Below are 18,984 nucleotides of genomic sequence, written 5' to 3'. Positions count from 1 at the left end.
GACCGCCACTACATGTTGCCTGTATGATTAAAATAAATTAATGCCAGTAGTACAATGTTTAAAAATGGTTTTGTTTGCAGGCGGAACACTACACACGTCAGTGAATTTACCACTTCAATGAACGGTCACACAATAACAATTACGCCGAAATAAAAAAGTTGCTAAGGATAATGTGGAGATGAAATTAGTAGATTGTCAAGAGCAATAATGGGCCATACCTGTCAAACATGTTCAGAATGGCAAAAAAAAAAATTATAACGAATTCCCGTCATTTTATTTGATGTTATTCCGACGCGACGTCGTAATAATTAGTTGGACCGCCGTCTGCCATCCTCTTAAGATGATTCGACCTCAGAGTAAAATAGCCACTGTGCTAGGTGGTCTGATTAGGTGATGAAATAGATAAGCGTGATGCTTTAATACTCATTGTTTACTGTACTGAATACACTGCACATCGCCAGCCTAGTACAACATGCTTCTTGACAACAAAGGTCTAGTTTTCGCGGGCACTGTCTCAATTGGAGTCGCTATTGGTGTGGGTTATATAGCAGGTAAGTATTTAGGAAATATTTATTTACCAAGAGTTTCAGAACTGCAGCTACCTAAAGTGTTTTGTGATCGAACGTGGCCACACACAGAGAGCCTTGTAGCGTAGCAGTTCTTATTGCCACCCTCCCGTCCTATTGCGCGGGGTCTAGGCCTCACTCTGCACCCCGATCACAAAATCATAATTATTGTCAGGTACAGCTGTTTTTTTTGCATTTGGAATAGAAATATTATGTTAGAATGGTAATTGTATTACAACTACCTCAAAACAATTGAACGTTTCATTAGATTTACGATAAACATTTTTGCAGCTAAATAAAAATAATAAAAGTAATTTATAGAATGGATTGGATATAAATTCGGCGGAAATTATCTAAGAACGAATATTTATGAAGTTTTAATTTTTAAAGGGGGGGCATAAAACCTCTAGCCTGCATGGGGTGGTTGTATCTGCTGGTATTTAGTGTATGAAAATAGACAAGGGATGATGGCTCCAGCGGTCCCACATGTTTACAACTAGATAAACAAGCCTTATTGCTACGGAACCAGAGCACTACAACATTTCCACGGCACATGATTTTTCTGTTTATTGCTGTTTTGTATTATTTCACCATTAATAAGTTCAACCACAGATAAATTGATAATGACTCCTACGGCAAAGTTATTTTAGTTTCAGTATTGCGTCGCGGCTCACTAGAACAAAGGCCTCCTGTTAGGGTCAATCACGGTAACTAAAATAGAAGGCAAATGACAACGATACTGCCTGACTGAATCCAAGGTCAAATCAATGTTTGTGGTCATTAAGGGGCTGGTCATATTGAAGCAACTGAAACGTTTCAATATCTGAAACCTAGTTCTCGCCACACTGCAATCGTTTTCAAATGATTCATTATTCTGCAATAACAAGACATACATTATATATTGAGGTACTTACTAAAACGAAGGACCGCGAAGTAACGAAGGTCTGAAGGACCGAACCGAAGGACTTAAACGGGTGTGATGACTATAAACCGCTGATACAAATAACGTTGTTAACGATGCATTTGACCACAAATTATGCAATAGCGATTAAATTTACAATAATTTGATATCCATAGCCAGCTACTGGAATATTTATATGCATTACATATGGGCGAACTTGAAGTACGATTACATGATAAATATAGGCGAAGGACCAATATCACATGATAAATATTGGTGAAGGACCACGGTCATTGATCCGTGGTACATCGTGGCCATTCCAGGATGTAAACTCGTTCTTACAATTAACTAAATACAACATTAGTATATTAAGCCCATTTTATATGATATTTCAATCGTGTGCATGCGACGCAAAACTTAATATCATGTCAAATATTTTGATTTCAATTATTTCCATGGGATAGCAAATTTAGTATTTTTTGGCAAATTTGTAATTCATTATCAGTATCAGTGTGTTTAAATTTTCGCGGATTAACATTATGGCATTTTACGTCTGTCAAATAACGGCCAAATAAATACGTGGAATCATTAATTACTAAGGACCTGGCGTAGAATTGGAAATTACTCCAAATAAACAAATGTCCAATTCGGGAACAGGATAATAGTATATTTGGTTATTGATGAAATAGTAGGGCGCCACCAGACGGTCTGGCTTCGTAAGTGCGTCGTGTTTCTCTCATGAAGTTGACGCTGATTGTGCACAAAGGAAGCCGCTCATCCCGCCATTGGATGGCGGCACATCGTGTGTGTGGTGTTTACAAAGGACGTGGAGATGATCCGTGGTACATCGTGACCAATAATAAAATGATTGGTTGTCCAACTGTGGGCGTGTCTTTTATTTCTGTGCTAAATGTGCAACACCAAAGTCCCGCCATTTATTTTTCATGGTTGTTCGAATAGTCGTCTGCACCAGTATCGCGAGTTATAAGTTTGGTTTACTGTGTTGGCCGCTCGACACCTTATTCACCACCTCTTTCTCGGTATCGAAGCTCTCCCGGGGAGGAAATCTACTCACCACGCCACCTCTCCTTTCCGGAAACATGCTTTCCAATACGAGACTGATTTCTCTATAAGTTCGACCATTTAAAATCATAATGTGGACAAGATTTTTATCAATTAAATGGTCGGCTTCTATTGCTGCTCCAAATCATTCAAAAAATGGCAGCGCAAAAACCGCGCAAATTCATTTTACCGCCACTTTACAGCGGTTTTCACACCGACACCAGTTAATTCCGTTACCCAATGGCTGAAGCAATTTCACATCGTTAGACACGCCCCAAAACAGATGATGAGATTTGACAGGATCGGCCAATGCGCATGCGTATAAAACAGCTGGTACTAATATCCTAATTTCCTAATAACTTATTTTGCACTCGTACAATGCAAACTACATATTGGATTAGGTTGGTTGGCCATCAAGTACCATCCTATGGCACCCAATTCATATATCACCAATACCATAGTACAGAGTCAAAAATAAGACTAATATACTAAATTTGTATTTAATTAATTGTAAAGATGAGATTACATTGTGAAATGGCCACGATGTACCACGTCATTATATAATAACAAGTGTATTCAGTACAAAATGATGGGAGAAGGAGACTATTTTCAACACGAATATGGGCGAAGGAGAGTATTTTCAATTCGAAGTTTGGTACGAAACCGAATTGAATATATTGGATGTAGTCTTTTGTTACATTCATATCTTCGACTTTTTTCCAACACCAACTGACAGTATGCTTTTAAATTGGATTTACAAAACCATAAAAATTTCTATTTATTTCTAAAATATGCAGAATAGCTCAAACAATGCAGTCGCTTACATTTCAACATGAAGTAAGCCGATTTTTTTTTTATATTGGATATGGAATGAAAGTGTGTGTTTGTGACTAAATTCCATTCCAATCTTTTCCAAAATATTCTCCCAATACACTTTAGTATTTATGATAAAAAGTGCGCCCAATATTGCGTGATATAAGTGCAATGTTTGGGACGTGCGTAATGTCAAGCAGTTCAGAGGCGGCGGCACGAAATTTTGCCTTTGGGGGCGAGGTCTGCTCACCAACCTTGTGCCGAAGTCGCGACCTTGCTAGGGGGTCCGGGGCATGCTCCCCTTTAACATTTTGAAATATAGACCATCTGAAACGCTATTTCTGCATTTTGATGGTCAAATTTTGCTGACACAAAGGGTTTCAGCTTGATTTTCGAGGAGCGACGCCCCGAACATTTTTTCGAGGGGACAACGCCCCCCCGTGCCGCCGCCACTGCAATTATTTTAGCAATCATTTCTTTCCCAGTGCACTCAAGAATGGCACGGCGAATCACTATGTAAATATGTAGACGGCACAGAATTATGTCTTCTCCGGGGTATTTGAAACCGAATTTGTCATCTAACAGAAAGACCCTGAGAAAGACCGTCGCTGATTAGCTGCTAAGTTGGAATGACAGTTTTTGTTTTCAAATACCCCAGGAAAGTGTTCTATATTCTTCGTGTAATTAGGTGTTCATATGCAAGGGATTTTTCCCACACAAAAACGACGAATTCTGCCGAATTTTGTTGGCGGTTGGCATAATATTACCCTAACGGATCGTTTGGATGTAAAAGATTGGTGTTTTTTTCCTGATTTGTAGGAATCTGAAAAACACGTTTCACAACTTGTCTCTTTATTTAGTTTTACGCCGCATTCAAGATGACGGCCCCCATATAGTAAATATCGCATTTATTTTATTATCGCTTGTGCGCCAGCTGACTGTGGAAAGATGCTAGGCATTATAAGTCAATTTATACTTTCATAAACCTAGACATCTCTGAAAAATTATTGATGACATATTAAAATATAATTTTTTAATCATTTTTCAAGACTGAAATAATAGAATCCATTCAGAATATTTGAAGCTCCATATTTCACTGCCCTAGTGAAAAATGGTAGTGGAATCCTGCATGTGCGTCCCCATAGCCTATATCACCAGCCGTTTGTTTAACGTCTATAATCAATGGAAGTACCCCAGACCATTCGTCCCGGTGTTATCGCTATCGCCACACGAGACTCCAGCTTGTCTCCTATACAATTTGACTGCGCACATCCAGAAAGTAGATGTAGCTGTGATTGGTGGAATACTAATGAGTTGAGTGTCAATCAAACGCCCACGCTATCTTTAGTAAACAAAGTCACGTGACACGCGCCATTTTAGTTTTGATTAGTTCATCGGATCGGAATGTCGGTGCTCGCCATCCATAAATCAAATCAAAATGATTTCTAAGGAAATTGTCGCGTCAGCAGTGGACAGTGTCTTAAAACACATCGATGGCATCAACTCTATCAAAGAAGAACAATTGTCCGCAATTGAAGCTATGTGTAACAGGAAAGATACTGTCGCTTTTTTGCCGACTGGTTTCGGAAAATCGCTTATTTTCCAAATTCTTCCACTTGTCATCAAAGAACTAGGGTTAGATCCAAACCCAATAATACTGGTAATTTCACCGCTAGTTGCGCTAATTGAGGATCAGGTGAATGCGGCAACGAAACTTGGAGTTAGTTCCAGTACACTGACATCGCTGAGAATGCCGCCGGCGCAATTTTTCACCCAACTCGCGATTCTGTTTTGCAACATTTTATCAATATTCCCTTTGACAAAATCGCCGACAAAAGCACCGCTTTGCTGATCTTTTGTTCTATAATTCTTAATGCAAACACCGACCCTAGTAGTGATTAGTAACGTCGCCTAGTACATATGAACGGTCGTCATTGCAAATCGAACATCCTTTTGAAATTTGGACGTCGGGCAGGCGATTTCAAGGCACCGCACTTAAATATTAGCAACATATTTTTCTGAGCGGTTGTTTATTCTCTTTCAAACGAGACATAAATGTGACGACATAGTCGATCCCTTATCCACCGCTAAGAATGCCGCAATGTTTCGTTCGTTTTGCAACATGCCACAAATCGTCGAAAAAAACACCACTTCGACGGAAGCTTGCGTAATAAGGGGGTTAAAACAAGAAAACAAATGCCATGTTTAATACATATCGACCTGTTTTACTTGCGAAAGATAACGGAACATGTGTGGTGGATAAGTTTATATCGCAAAACTAGGCGTTGGGGTGTTCTTTTCGTCACATAAAACGAACTGACTAATCATGCGGAATTGTTATTGAAACGGACATCGATTGCGTTGTGTTTTCTTGAGTTGAACAGACGTGAGGTATAATTCAAACTGGTTTATTTGTACTCAACATGAACATCAATATGTTGTACAGCAAATACTTCTTGGTATAAAATATAGATCGCTAAATAATAGCTCCATGAGGAGTTGGCATCGTAGAGAGCATAGAAAGGAGGGTGTGCATAACGAGCATCAAGTTGCGAAGCTACCATAGAAGGAATTACAGCGACGGCCTGAATCGGACTTCTCACGACAGCGCTTTGCCTGGTTAATGTAATTGTCAACGTTAGAGCGGCATTTGTCTCGGTGACAGCTAATCGGAGAAGTGCCAAACACGTGTTTGTACTCTAGAATATATCATGCCAAAACGTTCCGAAAATAAAACAACGCTAATGATTGGCGCATACAAACGAAACATAACGCTGTCATTCCATATTAGGTGTGACACGCGACTAACACGAGGCAGAACTTTGGTGGGAATTTTGGGCGGTAAACAGACAAGTACCGCGAGAACGCAATGGGAAACAATGTAGCGAACGTTTGGATATAGCGTCACGGTTGCTACAGAAACCGATCTAGTCTCTCAGGACTCAACTCGTGGTTATCAAAACAATGTCTGAAATTACAAACTAGCTTGGAGAACATCATACAGAAAGTAAAATTTGTTCATGTTAGATAACTGCGCGCGACATACTCCGGGGCGCAAAAATCACGAGAAGATCTCGGGATAACCTGAATCGAACATGATAAATTTTAAAATTAACTTGAATAAATCTCTGAAATTTAAATGACAGACTCTCAACAATAAACACATGTCAATCACATTGAACATCAGATATGAATTGTGAGTTTCAATCTTAGCTAAAACAGCAAATAACACGGTATATCAAAAACAATACAGTATATCATGAACACATTGCAGATTTTGCTTTACAAATGATTCTCATTGAAAACTTGAAATAAAGTTACAGTGCAATACAAAGTTCAAAATTCTACAAAGTTATACAACACCATCACGGCACATTTGCCGTATACTTTCGCTCGCTTTGAGCGCTGAAGCCCTTGGTTCGGGCCGACTAGAAAAGTCGTGGATTTGACTAGAAAATTCATTTTCAACGGAGGGACTACCAATAACTTCCTCGGGAATTGAGAGTGTATTCTCTGGTGTTTCTGCATTAAGTTCGAGTGGATAAAGATGGTGTATAGAACGATTTGTTGAGCCGTTTTTGGTCTGTATTTCTACTACTCGGACGATACCGTCCTTGCCTGGAAGCAATTTAGTTACACGACCTAGTAACCAATGACATCGTTTTTTTGATGTCCTGGTGTAATTGGACAATATCCCCCACCTTTATACAATTATTGGTTGTCCCTTTGATTTGATTCAAGTGACGCTCAGTAAGTGACGTCAAATATTCTCTTTGCCATCTCTTACTAAAAGCATTGTGAAGGGAGGATAAATACATAGCTCTTTTATTTGCAGTAATATTATCAATCTCAAAATTGGGTTCAGAAACACTAGGAATAGCTGGGGGTAACATTCTAATCTGACGTCCATTTAACAAATGGGATGGAGTCAGTGGAGCTAAATCTTCGACACTTGCGGAGAGATGAGTTAATGGGCGGTCATTTATTGACGACTCGACTTCGACTAAAATTGTGGATAGTTCGATAAAAGTCACGTTGGCACGACCTAGAATTTTCTTCAAACAATTTTTTGTTATGGCTATCATTCTCTCGAATAGGCCTCCGGCCCACGCCATTCGTTTAGGATTAAAACGCCACGATATACGATTTTTGGTAAGATAGTTTTGTACCTCAGGACTGGACTCGAGTCCTTTCAAAATCTTAGCGGCGGCTATAAATGTGGAACCGTTATCTGAGATCATTTTCCGGGGCGTTGACCGTCGAGCAGTGAAACGTCGCATAGCCAAAATGAATGATGCGGCGGTCAAATCTTGAGTTAATTCTAAGTGAATACATCGAGTTGAGGCGCACGTAAAAATTAGTACATAAACTTTACTAGAAAGACCAGTGTGTTGGTCCCTAACGAACAAATGTCCCGTGTAATCTGTTCCGCAGAATTCGAATGGGACTGCTTCCTTCACTCGAAAATCAGGAAGTGGAGCTTGAGTAGGAAGGGGAAATGGAGTTCCATCGACCTTCTTACAAACGACACAAGATCTCAATGTAGAATTCACATGTCTGCGAATCGCGGTGATCCAATATTTTTCCCGAATTTTGTTAACTGTGGTTAACGGCCCACCGTGGTTTAATAAATGATGAGCATCAAGAATTATGAGCGTAGTAAACCGATGTTTACCAGGAAGGAGTTTTGGATGTATGGTTTCGAAAGGAAAGTCGGTATTCTGAAGCCGACCACCAATTCGCAGTATTGACTTATCGTCAAGAAATAGTTTAAGTTGTTTTTGAAGTACGCCATGTCTAAATTGTTGTCTCCGAATAGAACTGACAACGTCTCCGAAATGTGTTGACTGAATCGATGTCAACCAAGCGTGTTCCGCGTCGTATATCTCCTGTGTTGAGAGAGCAAGTCTACTTGACAAATTACTCGGAGTGTGGTTCAATTTGGATTTGAGTTTCGAAATGAAACGAAATATATAAGCAGTTGCTTTCAACAGACGATGTAGATCGTTGAAACGGCGAATATCGATAATCTTTTCAAGACTAGGTTCTGAGTTTGATTCAGTTGCGTGAATAATCTCCTTCGGTGCGATGTTTGGCTCATTGTGAAGTTCAAAATGGTGGCCGAGTAAATTGTCAGATTCAGAGGCGACATGTAACGAAACGATCTGATCATTAATTTTGGAGTTTTGTAGCTCAGGAGGTTCGCGGTTTGTATCGATGATATCTCCTGACACTGTTTCAGCAGTTTTTATGAAATCTTCTGCTGATTTATGGAAATGAGGACTAATTTCGTTCTCCGAATTGACATGTCCTCTGGATTGACTTGGGGGCGTACAAAGTAGCGGTCGATCGCTAACGATGTCACTCGTACCAGTGGTCGGACACTGGGCACATTTCTCGGACACTTTTGGGGTCGAAATATTATTTTCAATTTTGGATTTTCTCACTTCTGACTCTGAGTCATTATTCACGATGATTTTACCAAATTCGATTTTTCCAGGCCATTTATCACGATTTGACAACCAACTTGGACCTGACCACCAAAAATCCGAATTCGATAATGTTTCGGGTTGGACTCCCCTCGTGACTAAATCTGCGGGATTATCAGCGGTGTTGACATATCTCAAACTTTGTGAAAATTCCAAAATTTCCGAAACTCTGTTTTTGGTGAATATGTCTTGTTTTCCGTTGCCATGTAACCAATGCAAAACTGCCTGGTTATCCGACCAGAGTGTGTGCGCGGTAACGCAGAATTTGGTTTCGAGAGCTTCTGACACGTATTTCGACAATCTCGTAGCGATGAGCGTTCCCATCAACTCAAGTCTAGGCAAGGTCAGAAGTTGACTATTTATTGGTGCTACTCTAGATTTAGCCATAACTAAACAAGTCTCGTTATGTTCACTTAAAAGATAGATAGCGGCCCCATAAGCTACAGAACTTGCATCCGCAAATGCATGAATTTCTACTTTCTGAGTAGGTTTTGAAAAATAACACCGCGGAATTACAATGTTTTTAATATTGTATAAATCTATAGCTACATCATTCCACTTATCAAGTGTGTCAGAATCAATGGGTTGATCCCAATGGTGATCTTTTAACCAAAGTGATTGGATAATGAGCTTAGCTTTCACGACGATAGGAGCAAACATACCAATGGGATCGTAAACTGTCGCGCTATAAGCAACGACATCTCTCTTTGAAGTTTGAGGACCAAATTTTGGCTTATCGGGGGTTTTGATTGAGAGTTGGTCCGAAATAGTATTCCACCTCAATCCTAGAACGCTCACACTAGTTTTGTCATTTGCTTTGTTTTCCTCTGTCATTATGTCGTGGATATATTTGTTGTTAGTATTCCACTGACGGAGGTTAAAACTTCGTGTTGCTAGAATCGAAGTGGACGTTTCATAGAAGGAATAAGCCTGTGCTTCATTATCACAACCTGATATTACGTCATCGACGTAAATATCCCTTTGCAGCTGAAGTGCAATTGGATTATCTTTGTATTCATTTGTAAGTGCTCGAATGGCCACATTCAAAATATATGGGCTACATGTGGCCCCAAATAATACTGACTTAAATTGATAAGCCACAAAGCTACTTTCAATATCGGATGGATTGCTGAGCCAAAGAAACTTTGTGAACTTTCTGTCACTTTCAGACAGACGTATCATCAGAAAGGCTTTTTCAATATCTGCAACCAGCGCGATTGAATTAGCCCTGAATCTTATCAGAATCTCAGTCAGTGAATTGAGCAAAGGGGGACCCGTCTCCAAACATTGATTCAAACTAGGATGGTTTTTATTAGTGGTCGCAGAAGCGTCATATACAAGGCGAATCGGTGTTGATTCAGAGTCCTTTTTGACGGACCGATGAGGCAAATAATGACCAATGGTTGTATCGTCATTGGGAACCAATTCAATAAAGTCGCTTTTGAGCTGTTCAGAAAGAATTCTATCATATATTTTCAGTGAATCTGGTTCTAATTTTCGAATCATACTGCGTGTTCGCACTTCTGCTGATTTGAAATTTGTGGGTAAAATTGGGTGATTTACTTTCCACGGCAATTTTGCGACAAACTGATTATTTTCCACCGTTAAACATTTGTCGGTATATTCTTTGTATTGTTGTTCATGTGTAATGTTGAGTGCCTGCTGTCTTGTAATCGTATCTTTAACACCCACTGACTCCAGGTCCCAGTAACTAGCAATCATTTTATCCATTACACTGTCATGTGCTCGGATAGAAGCAATGGTGAATGAATTTGTTTTGTTTGTCCTGTTGTGTGTAGTGAAAGGCCCTGACAATAGGTACCCAAAGACAGTCGGTATAGCGTTTGGTTTGCCCCTAACTATGCGTGAGTTGTGTGTAACAAAATCCCAATAGTGATCGGCGCCTATCAAAATATCGATGTTTAATGTGGATCGATTTGACGGCGGATAGGCCAACGATAGACCTCTCAAATGTGGCAAACGTGCAATATCGTAAGTTACAGTGTTCTCCAATCCCTCGGAAATACAGTCGACCATCAGTACATCGATCGGGGATTTAATGCCATCTTTGCTTTGTAGTGACAGCGTGGTTCTCGGTATGGACTGCACACCGGAACGCGGATTGGAGAACGAATTCAGACTCAATAATTCGTTATAATTTGGGATTACACCTAGTTTACGTGCGAAAGAGTTTGTGACAAAGCTTCTATCACTGCCATTGTCAAATAGGAGGGTAGCAACACAGTTAGTACCTCGAAAATGCGTACTAACTCGTGCGGTTTGAAGCATTGCGCGTCGCGGACTGTCAGAGTTAATTTTTGAGTCACTCCCGGTAAAACGCGATTGTTCACCAGTATTTGCTGAATGTGAAAAATGCGAGTTTGCCGTGCTAGAATTCGTTGAATTTGTTTGCGCAGTTCCAGATTTATCAAAATGAATTGACGTATGATGTTTACTCTTACAAACACGGCAAGTGAAATGCGACTTACATTGAGACAACATGTGCTTTCCCAAACAATTAAAGCATCGTTTATTTTGGGTAATAAATTCGACTCGATCCTTCCTAGTTGAAATATTTGTACAATTTGTGGTGTAATGCTTGCCTTTGCAATATATGCAATGTGGGGTTCTGTCACCAATTTGTGTTCTACCATGAGTGTGATCAGTTTGTGTGACATGGTTTTGTTTCTGTTGATCAGAATATGTGGTACCACTGTAAGATTTGTCAGTATTATTGTAATTACGACGCCCATATCGTTTGGACTTGAACTGTGTTGAGTCATGTGTACTCTGGGTGAAAGCATGTATTGCTGAAGGGTTTGTGTCGTAATCTACTTGACCTATGGCGAGGATTTTAACCTCATGTAACATGTGCTGACTGAGTGTGACTAACGTCCATTCCCCGCTTGGGTTGGATCGCGCTAAACTTTGTTGAAATTGAACTGGGAATGTATCCAGTATCATGGGTATGAGGAGTTTCTCATAGCCCGCCTCTGGTACACCTAATAAACGAAGTGCCCTGATGTGCTTTTCCAGGGTATCATGATATTTCCGTAAAGAATTGGCATCATAATTGGGTGCGTCTGCTGTGCGTAATGCACGCATGTGAGCAGCGATAATTTGATGTGGCTGGCCGAATCGTTCGGTCAAAAGCTGGAGTGCCAAACTGTAATTTACTATAGTAAGATCTAAGCCGGTTATTACTTCTAAAGCCTCCCCCTCTAACGACCTTTTCAAATAAGCAAATTTGATTATAGGACTAAGTTGTGGATTTAAACCTACAGCAGCATTGAACATATCCCAAAATTCAGCCCACCCCGTATACTCGCCTGAATAGACGGGCAAATCAATACGTGGCAATTGAACAGAATTAAATTGAGTGTATTGTGGATTCATACCTGAAATATGAGCTGTTGGAATTGAATTGTTCAAAAAGTTATTTTGTGTAACTTCTACTTGAGGCACTGGTGCATTAGCGGGTTGATCGAACTGTTGTACAGGTGGTTGAAACGCGACTTGAAACGTCGGTACTGGGGGCGCGACTTGAGGTGTCGACGGCGGCGCGACTTGAGGTGTCGGCGGCGGTACGACTTGAGGTGTCGGCGGCGGTGCGACTTGAGGTGTCGGCGGCAGTACGAATTGAGGTGTCGGCGGTGGTACGACTTGAGGTGTCGGCGGCGGTACGACTTGAGGTGTCGACGGCGGTGCGACTTGAGGTGTCGGCGGCAGTACGACTTGAGGTGTCGGCGGCGGTACGACTTGAGATGTCGGCGGCAGTACGAGCTGTTGGATCGGTGCTTGTTGATCATCTGGAGGGATTGGTTGTTGATTTACTTCGTGTTGACCAAGTTGTGGGACTGGATGTATTTCTTGCTTCGCTGGCTTGTTTTCTGTCAGGAATAAATTGATCGAACTAAACCTCTCTAGTAATTTGAGTTCGATTTCTTCAGTTTCCGTAAACTCTGCGTCCAGAACATCGGCATAATTTCTGACTTCGTCGCAGGCCTTTTGTAAGTTTGAGATACGATTGTCAAGTGCTAGTATGCTTACTTTGATCAGCCGATATACTTCAGATTTGTTGTCAGTGACTTCAAAGTCTTGGATTCTATCCTCAGCAAGTGTCAACGCGATATTTAATTGAGTCACAACTTTGTTCAGTCTATCTATTGCTTTGTTCAGGATTCTTCGAGGCATGATGAATCAGTATTGAATATCCTGGTCTCGGCACCAAATTTATGTGGTGGATAAGTTTATATCGCAAAACTAGGCGTTGGGGTGTTCTTTTCGTCACATAAAACGAACTGACTAATCATGCGGAATTGTTATTGAAACGGACATCGATTGCGTTGTGTTTTCTTGAGTTGAACAGACGTGAGGTATAATTCAAACTGGTTTATTTGTACTCAACATGAACATCAATATGTTGTACAGCAAATACTTCTTGGTATAAAATATAGATCGCTAAATAATAGCTCCATGAGGAGTTGGCATCGTAGAGAGCATAGAAAGGAGGGTGTGCATAACGAGCATCAAGTTGCGAAGCTACCATAGAAGGAATTACAGCGACGGCCTGAATCGGACTTCTCACGACAGCGCTTTGCCTGGTTAATGTAATTGTCAACGTTAGAGCGGCATTTGTCTCGGTGACAGCTAATCGGAGAAGTGCCAAACACGTGTTTGTACTCTAGAATATATCATGCCAAAACGTTCCGAAAATAAAACAACGCTAATGATTGGCGCATACAAACGAAACATAACGCTGTCATTCCATATTAGGTGTGACACGCGACTAACACGAGGCAGAACTTTGGTGGGAATTTTGGGCGGTAAACAGACAAGTACCGCGAGAACGCAATGGGAAACAATGTAGCGAACGTTTGGATATAGCGTCACGGTTGCTACAGAAACCGATCTAGTCTCTCAGGACTCAACTCGTGGTTATCAAAACAATGTCTGAAATTACAAACTAGCTTGGAGAACATCATACAGAAAGTAAAATTTGTTCATGTTAGATAACTGCGCGCGACAACATGAACTCGTTTCGTGCGACTTCGGAACCCGAAGGAACACACCAACAACGTTGAATTTACCCGCTATCTTCCAAATATGGTATATTAATTTATTCAGTTGTTTATTTAGAGTGACGTCCGCGGTCGAATGCGATTGGCTATCGATGTCAGTGCAAAGGTCATATGAATATTAAAATTAAGTGGGCGGAAGGAAAATTGTATAGGAGACAAGCTGGAGTCTCGTGTGGCGATAGCGATAACACCGGGACGAATGGTCTGGGGTACAATGGAAGATGGTTTCCCCTGTATATGGTTGTGTAGTTTATGTCAATTGCCAAAATCTATTGTTTATTGTAATCTATGGGAATAATGTTTATTTTTTGAATTGGTGTTCATTGGGTTATTTCAGAAATGTGTATAAATTACACAATTCATTAATTATGGTCAACCGAGCACAAACAAGTTCTCTCTTTCTTACATTGGCTATCTGTACATTCTTCTGTAATTTGACCAAAATCGTAATATTCAAATTATACAATCTTGTGACAAGAAATGTGCACAATTGTCCTCATGTTTCAGGACAATGTAGAAATAACACAATATGTATTCAGTATTCACAGCCATAACCACTCTAAGAACACAACACTTTCCACAAGACGTGGGTAATGTCAGGTGTTTTTGTATACGAAACTGACTTACATAACGTTTCCACTGGCACAAACAACTGTGACAAATGCGCTATAATTGTGATTGTATTGATACCACACAGGTCTTTATAGAGAAAATGTTTTTGCACTGTTTCAGGTTATAAATATGCTGCAACGATGCGACCACCAGTGAGTGTATTCAAGAAAAGCTTTATGGCTATGGATAATCCTATATTGAATTATGTGATTGACCATTCTCTGAGAGAACCGGCCATACTCAAAGACCTACGTGAGGTAAAGTATTTTATGTTAGAGAGTGTGTCTAAAATACGGACATACTGTCGTATGTATGCATAACGTTTTTGATGCTCATTTATTCTGCATCACGAAGTCTAACCGATATTTATCCATATACACATGTTTGCATTTATTTTTGTGTAACAGCCTGCCAGAATATCTAATGCAACTATATGTCTATGTTGTTGTTGAGTTGTTTACTTGTATTCAGTTTTTGTACATCACTGGTATGTCATATATTTTTGTTGTAGACGACAATGAGCACGTTCAGAGAGTATGAACTGCTAATCGCACCAGAGCAAGCACAGTTTTTTAGAATATTATTAAAAATGCTTGATGCTAAGAAAGCTATTGAAGTCGGTAAGTATGGCGCATGTTTTCATTAACTGAGTCTGCATACAGGTATTTGCAATTGAATAAGGTCCTGCATTTATCCAACTGCATCCAACTGCATGCATCTCAACTACTCCTCAGATTTCAATGAAACTTGCTACCGGTACATACGTGCTCTAGGATAAGACATAAACATGTTTACTTTAGGGTTAAATTATGTGCTTACTACCTAATTTGCATAAATTAATCAATTTTTGGTGTTCTACAGATATCTTTAGTATCACTCATAACATTTCTATAAAACTTGGTACATAGGTGCTTTTGGATAATCCACAGATCTGATTACATCAGGGTTGAAATCTATGTATATTAATCACCCACCTGTTATAAATTGGTTAATGTGACGTCATTAATATTCATACCTGTAATATCTCAGCCAAAGGCAAATCTGTGGTCAAAAATAAGACATTTTCATGCAATAAATACAATTTTTGTTTTATATGAATTAGAGTTCCTCTTCTATATAGTCAATACAGTGTACTGAATTCCTTAGTCGTATTTCATATACCCTACAAAATCAGTAATTTTAGAGAACACACTGCTCTGGATCAAATGAGATCAGAACAATATCTACATTGTTTCAAAATATTGTCGAGTACCTGCAAACTTTTGTCTACGGTCATATTTACATTATTTCTATGTGTAAATATGTCAGGATTGTAGATAATGTTTGCACGTAATCAAAACTATTTTAAAACACAGTAAGTAATCATTTATTCTAATCTAACATCCAAATCAATCGTAATAACATCTCTGTGGTGTTCACTGTAAATGTAGTCTAGTGATGGGCATGCCTCTGAGATGTCTGTTTTTGTAGCTTTCTGGGAAGAACCTTTTGATATGATTGGTAACACCATACGGTAAACTATTTCTTTCAGGCGTGTTTACAGGATACAACACTTTGAGTATGTCGCTAGCATTGCCAGATGATGGCAAAGTGATTGCGTGTGATGTTTGTGAAAAGTGTACTAACTTTGCAGAGCAGTATTGGAGCAAATCGGACATCAACCATAAAATTGATTTAAGATTACAACCTGCACTGAAGACTCTAGGTAGGTGTTATATACATATAAGACAAAAACGTTTCCATGTTTGTCTCTTAGCTTAGCTCTCATCTTGTCTCAATACATATTTCATCTAGCTCAGGATTTTTCTATTTCAGAGGTTCAAAATTTACCTGTTTCAAAAACAATATATGGTCATATATATGGTAATTTTAAAATACTGATCACAATGTTCAAATTATTTTATAAGTTATGTAATACAATTGAATGTTTGACTTTGGCTTCATTCTCATTAAATTGTAAAATGCCTTAATTTCCCGCATGAAAACAGAAATTGAAAGAGTGTTATTGGATATAAAAATTGCATAAATATGAAAAATAGCATATAGAAATATAAATACGTGACCCTACATCAAATTGCAAATTTAGAAATAATTTAATACATTTGATTTTTGATGATACTAGATTAGTCTATTATTTACTCTCAATTACTGATCATACACTACAAATTCATTCTGAAAAAAGTGACCTGGTCAGATGACCAGTGATTTACACATCCAATTTGATTCCATATATTATGCATGTAGCAAAACATGTTCATTGCAATTCAATTCGTGATTAAATAAAAGACAACAGACACGTAAAACATTAAAACTGAATTATATAAATGTTGAAAACAAAAATTCTATATGCCTAAAAAAAATTCACGCAGTGGAATAAATAATTACAGCGAATTCATAATGGAAAAAAATAACACAAAACTAAGTGAATGAACACAATATTTTGCACCGTTCTGCCACCCCAGGGTGTGCAATGGCCCACTCCTAAATGCATATAAATAAAGTTAGATGTATAAAGTATTTTTTTTAAATATGGACTATGACATTCATGCCTCGTTGTTTTTATCTTTATGCCATCAATTTTAAAAAAGGATTTTTTTAACAAGAAATATATATTGTGAATAAACTGTTAACACCTTCGATAAGTATTCTGGAAGTTATACCATCCGTGATGCGACCCAAAATAGACGTACACATAATTAAATTACAGATTTTAGTATCAATGCGCATGCGTACGTGTCAACGGATATATTAAAATCAAGAAGCCCAGAAATTATTTGGGAACTTTATCGATTTAGTATTCTATTTAATATTAAAATACAATAAAACTACATCACAACATTTTAAAACGGTTTGTTCTAACTACTAAATACTTTTTCGACAAACCCACTGTAGCCGTACAACCTACAAAGTTGCACGCTTTGCAGATTGTCGTGACGAGCGTTGTCCCACTAATCCAGCTGATTGCCAATTTATACAATAAGAGTTCCCAGACCGGTGATAGAGAAACTGTGTGTTCACTCACGCTTTTATTGAATGCTGTGAACGCATGTTACTGATTTGTGACAATAATTTACTGGTATTCTTTTCAGATTCCTTGATTGAAGCGGGCGAGAGTGGCACATATGATTTCATATTTATTGATGCCGACAAAGAAAATAATAGTAATTACTATGACAGAGCTTATACCTTATTGAGGAAAGGTGGCATAATAGCCATAGACAATGTAAGTCAAGCCCTACCATTATTTATATCTACTAATAGTATTATATCTTCTATTACACACACACACATATATATATGTAGGAAATATGGTAAAACGTTCGTTGTTTCGTTTGCGGATTTCAGTGATATTCAGTAATTAATGTATTACCTTACCCTAGTCGTCATTATCTCCACGTCTATATGTACTTAATAATAAATGTATTGTGCATCAATTTATTTTGTACTGTAGCTCTATTGTTCATGATGCATTGTGGTATGATAAGGGCTGATATGTCTATGTTCTTATACAATCACATGACATCTCATCATAACACATAACAGATTGCAATAATGTGTGTAAATTCTTGTATGTTTACCATAGGAGGGCGACTCCTTAAACAACAACATAATGATCGTAATAATAAATTACATCAAAACTTAATTCCATGCTTAGATATTTCATATATGTTCATATCGCTGTGCTAATGAATTTAACACTTCTGTATTTGTGCAATTAATATGTTTTTTTTTTTCATTAGGTGATTTGGGGAGGCAAAGTGGCCGATGAAATGGAGACAGATATCAAAACCACAGCAATAAGAGCATGTAATGATAACATATATAGTGACCAGAATGTTGATATCAGTATGCTTACATTAGGAGATGGTGTAATGTTAGCGATGAAGAAATGAGTGCACACTGGCGATATCGTTTTTAGCTCTGCTGTCGACAAAGACGACACAGCGGAGCTGTTCATATTACTGATTGTCCGTCGTCGTCGTCGTCGTCCGTCGTCGGCGTCGTCGTCGTCGGTGTCAACTTAACAATTTCAACTTCTTCTTCGAAACCGCAAGTCAGAATGTTTTCAAATTTGATATGCAAGTACCTTGGATGGTTCTTTCTCAGATTTGTTCATTGCATGTCAAAATCTCAAATTCTCTATCTTTGGTGAATATTTTTGTAATTTTTGGTAAAAAGTGATATTTTCGACTTCTTGTAAAAAACCTCAAGTCCGATTACTTTGATATTACATATATAGGTACTACATGTGGACCTCTCTCAGATTTGTTCATTTTGTAATGATATCTTTAATTCTCTAATTTTGGTGAATATTTTTGTCATTTTTGGTAAAAAGTGATATTTTCAACTTCTTGTCAAAAACCGCAAGTCCAATTGTTTTGATACTATACATAATTTTCATTTTCTAATGATATCTTCTGTTCTTTAATTGTAATGTGCATTGCTAACAGCGGAGCTAT

The 18,984-nt window shown here is 38.7% G+C and overlaps 1 protein-coding gene across 1 annotated transcript; it reads left to right on the top strand.

Annotated features, from left to right (window-relative positions):
• The first annotated feature begins 423 nt into the window (after positions 1-423).
• On the top strand, positions 424-18,563 carry LOC100368678 (putative caffeoyl-CoA O-methyltransferase 2). The gene is made up of 6 exons (XM_085507264.1): positions 424-551; positions 14,645-14,781; positions 15,036-15,144; positions 16,056-16,229; positions 17,614-17,747; positions 18,265-18,563. Exons 1-6 carry the CDS (start codon positions 473-475, stop codon positions 18,415-18,417), a joined length of 786 nt encoding a protein of 261 aa, XP_085363390.1. The 5' UTR covers positions 424-472; the 3' UTR covers positions 18,418-18,563.
• The last annotated feature ends 421 nt before the right edge of the window (positions 18,564-18,984 follow it).

The sequence above is a fragment of the Saccoglossus kowalevskii genome, chromosome 2, assembly GCF_978046115.1.
Source record: "Saccoglossus kowalevskii chromosome 2, keSacKowa6.1, whole genome shotgun sequence".
In the NCBI taxonomy this organism is placed as follows: Eukaryota; Metazoa; Hemichordata; class Enteropneusta; family Harrimaniidae; genus Saccoglossus; species Saccoglossus kowalevskii.
The sequence above is the reverse complement of the archived record's forward strand: the minus strand, read 5'-3'. Positions and strand labels throughout refer to the sequence as shown.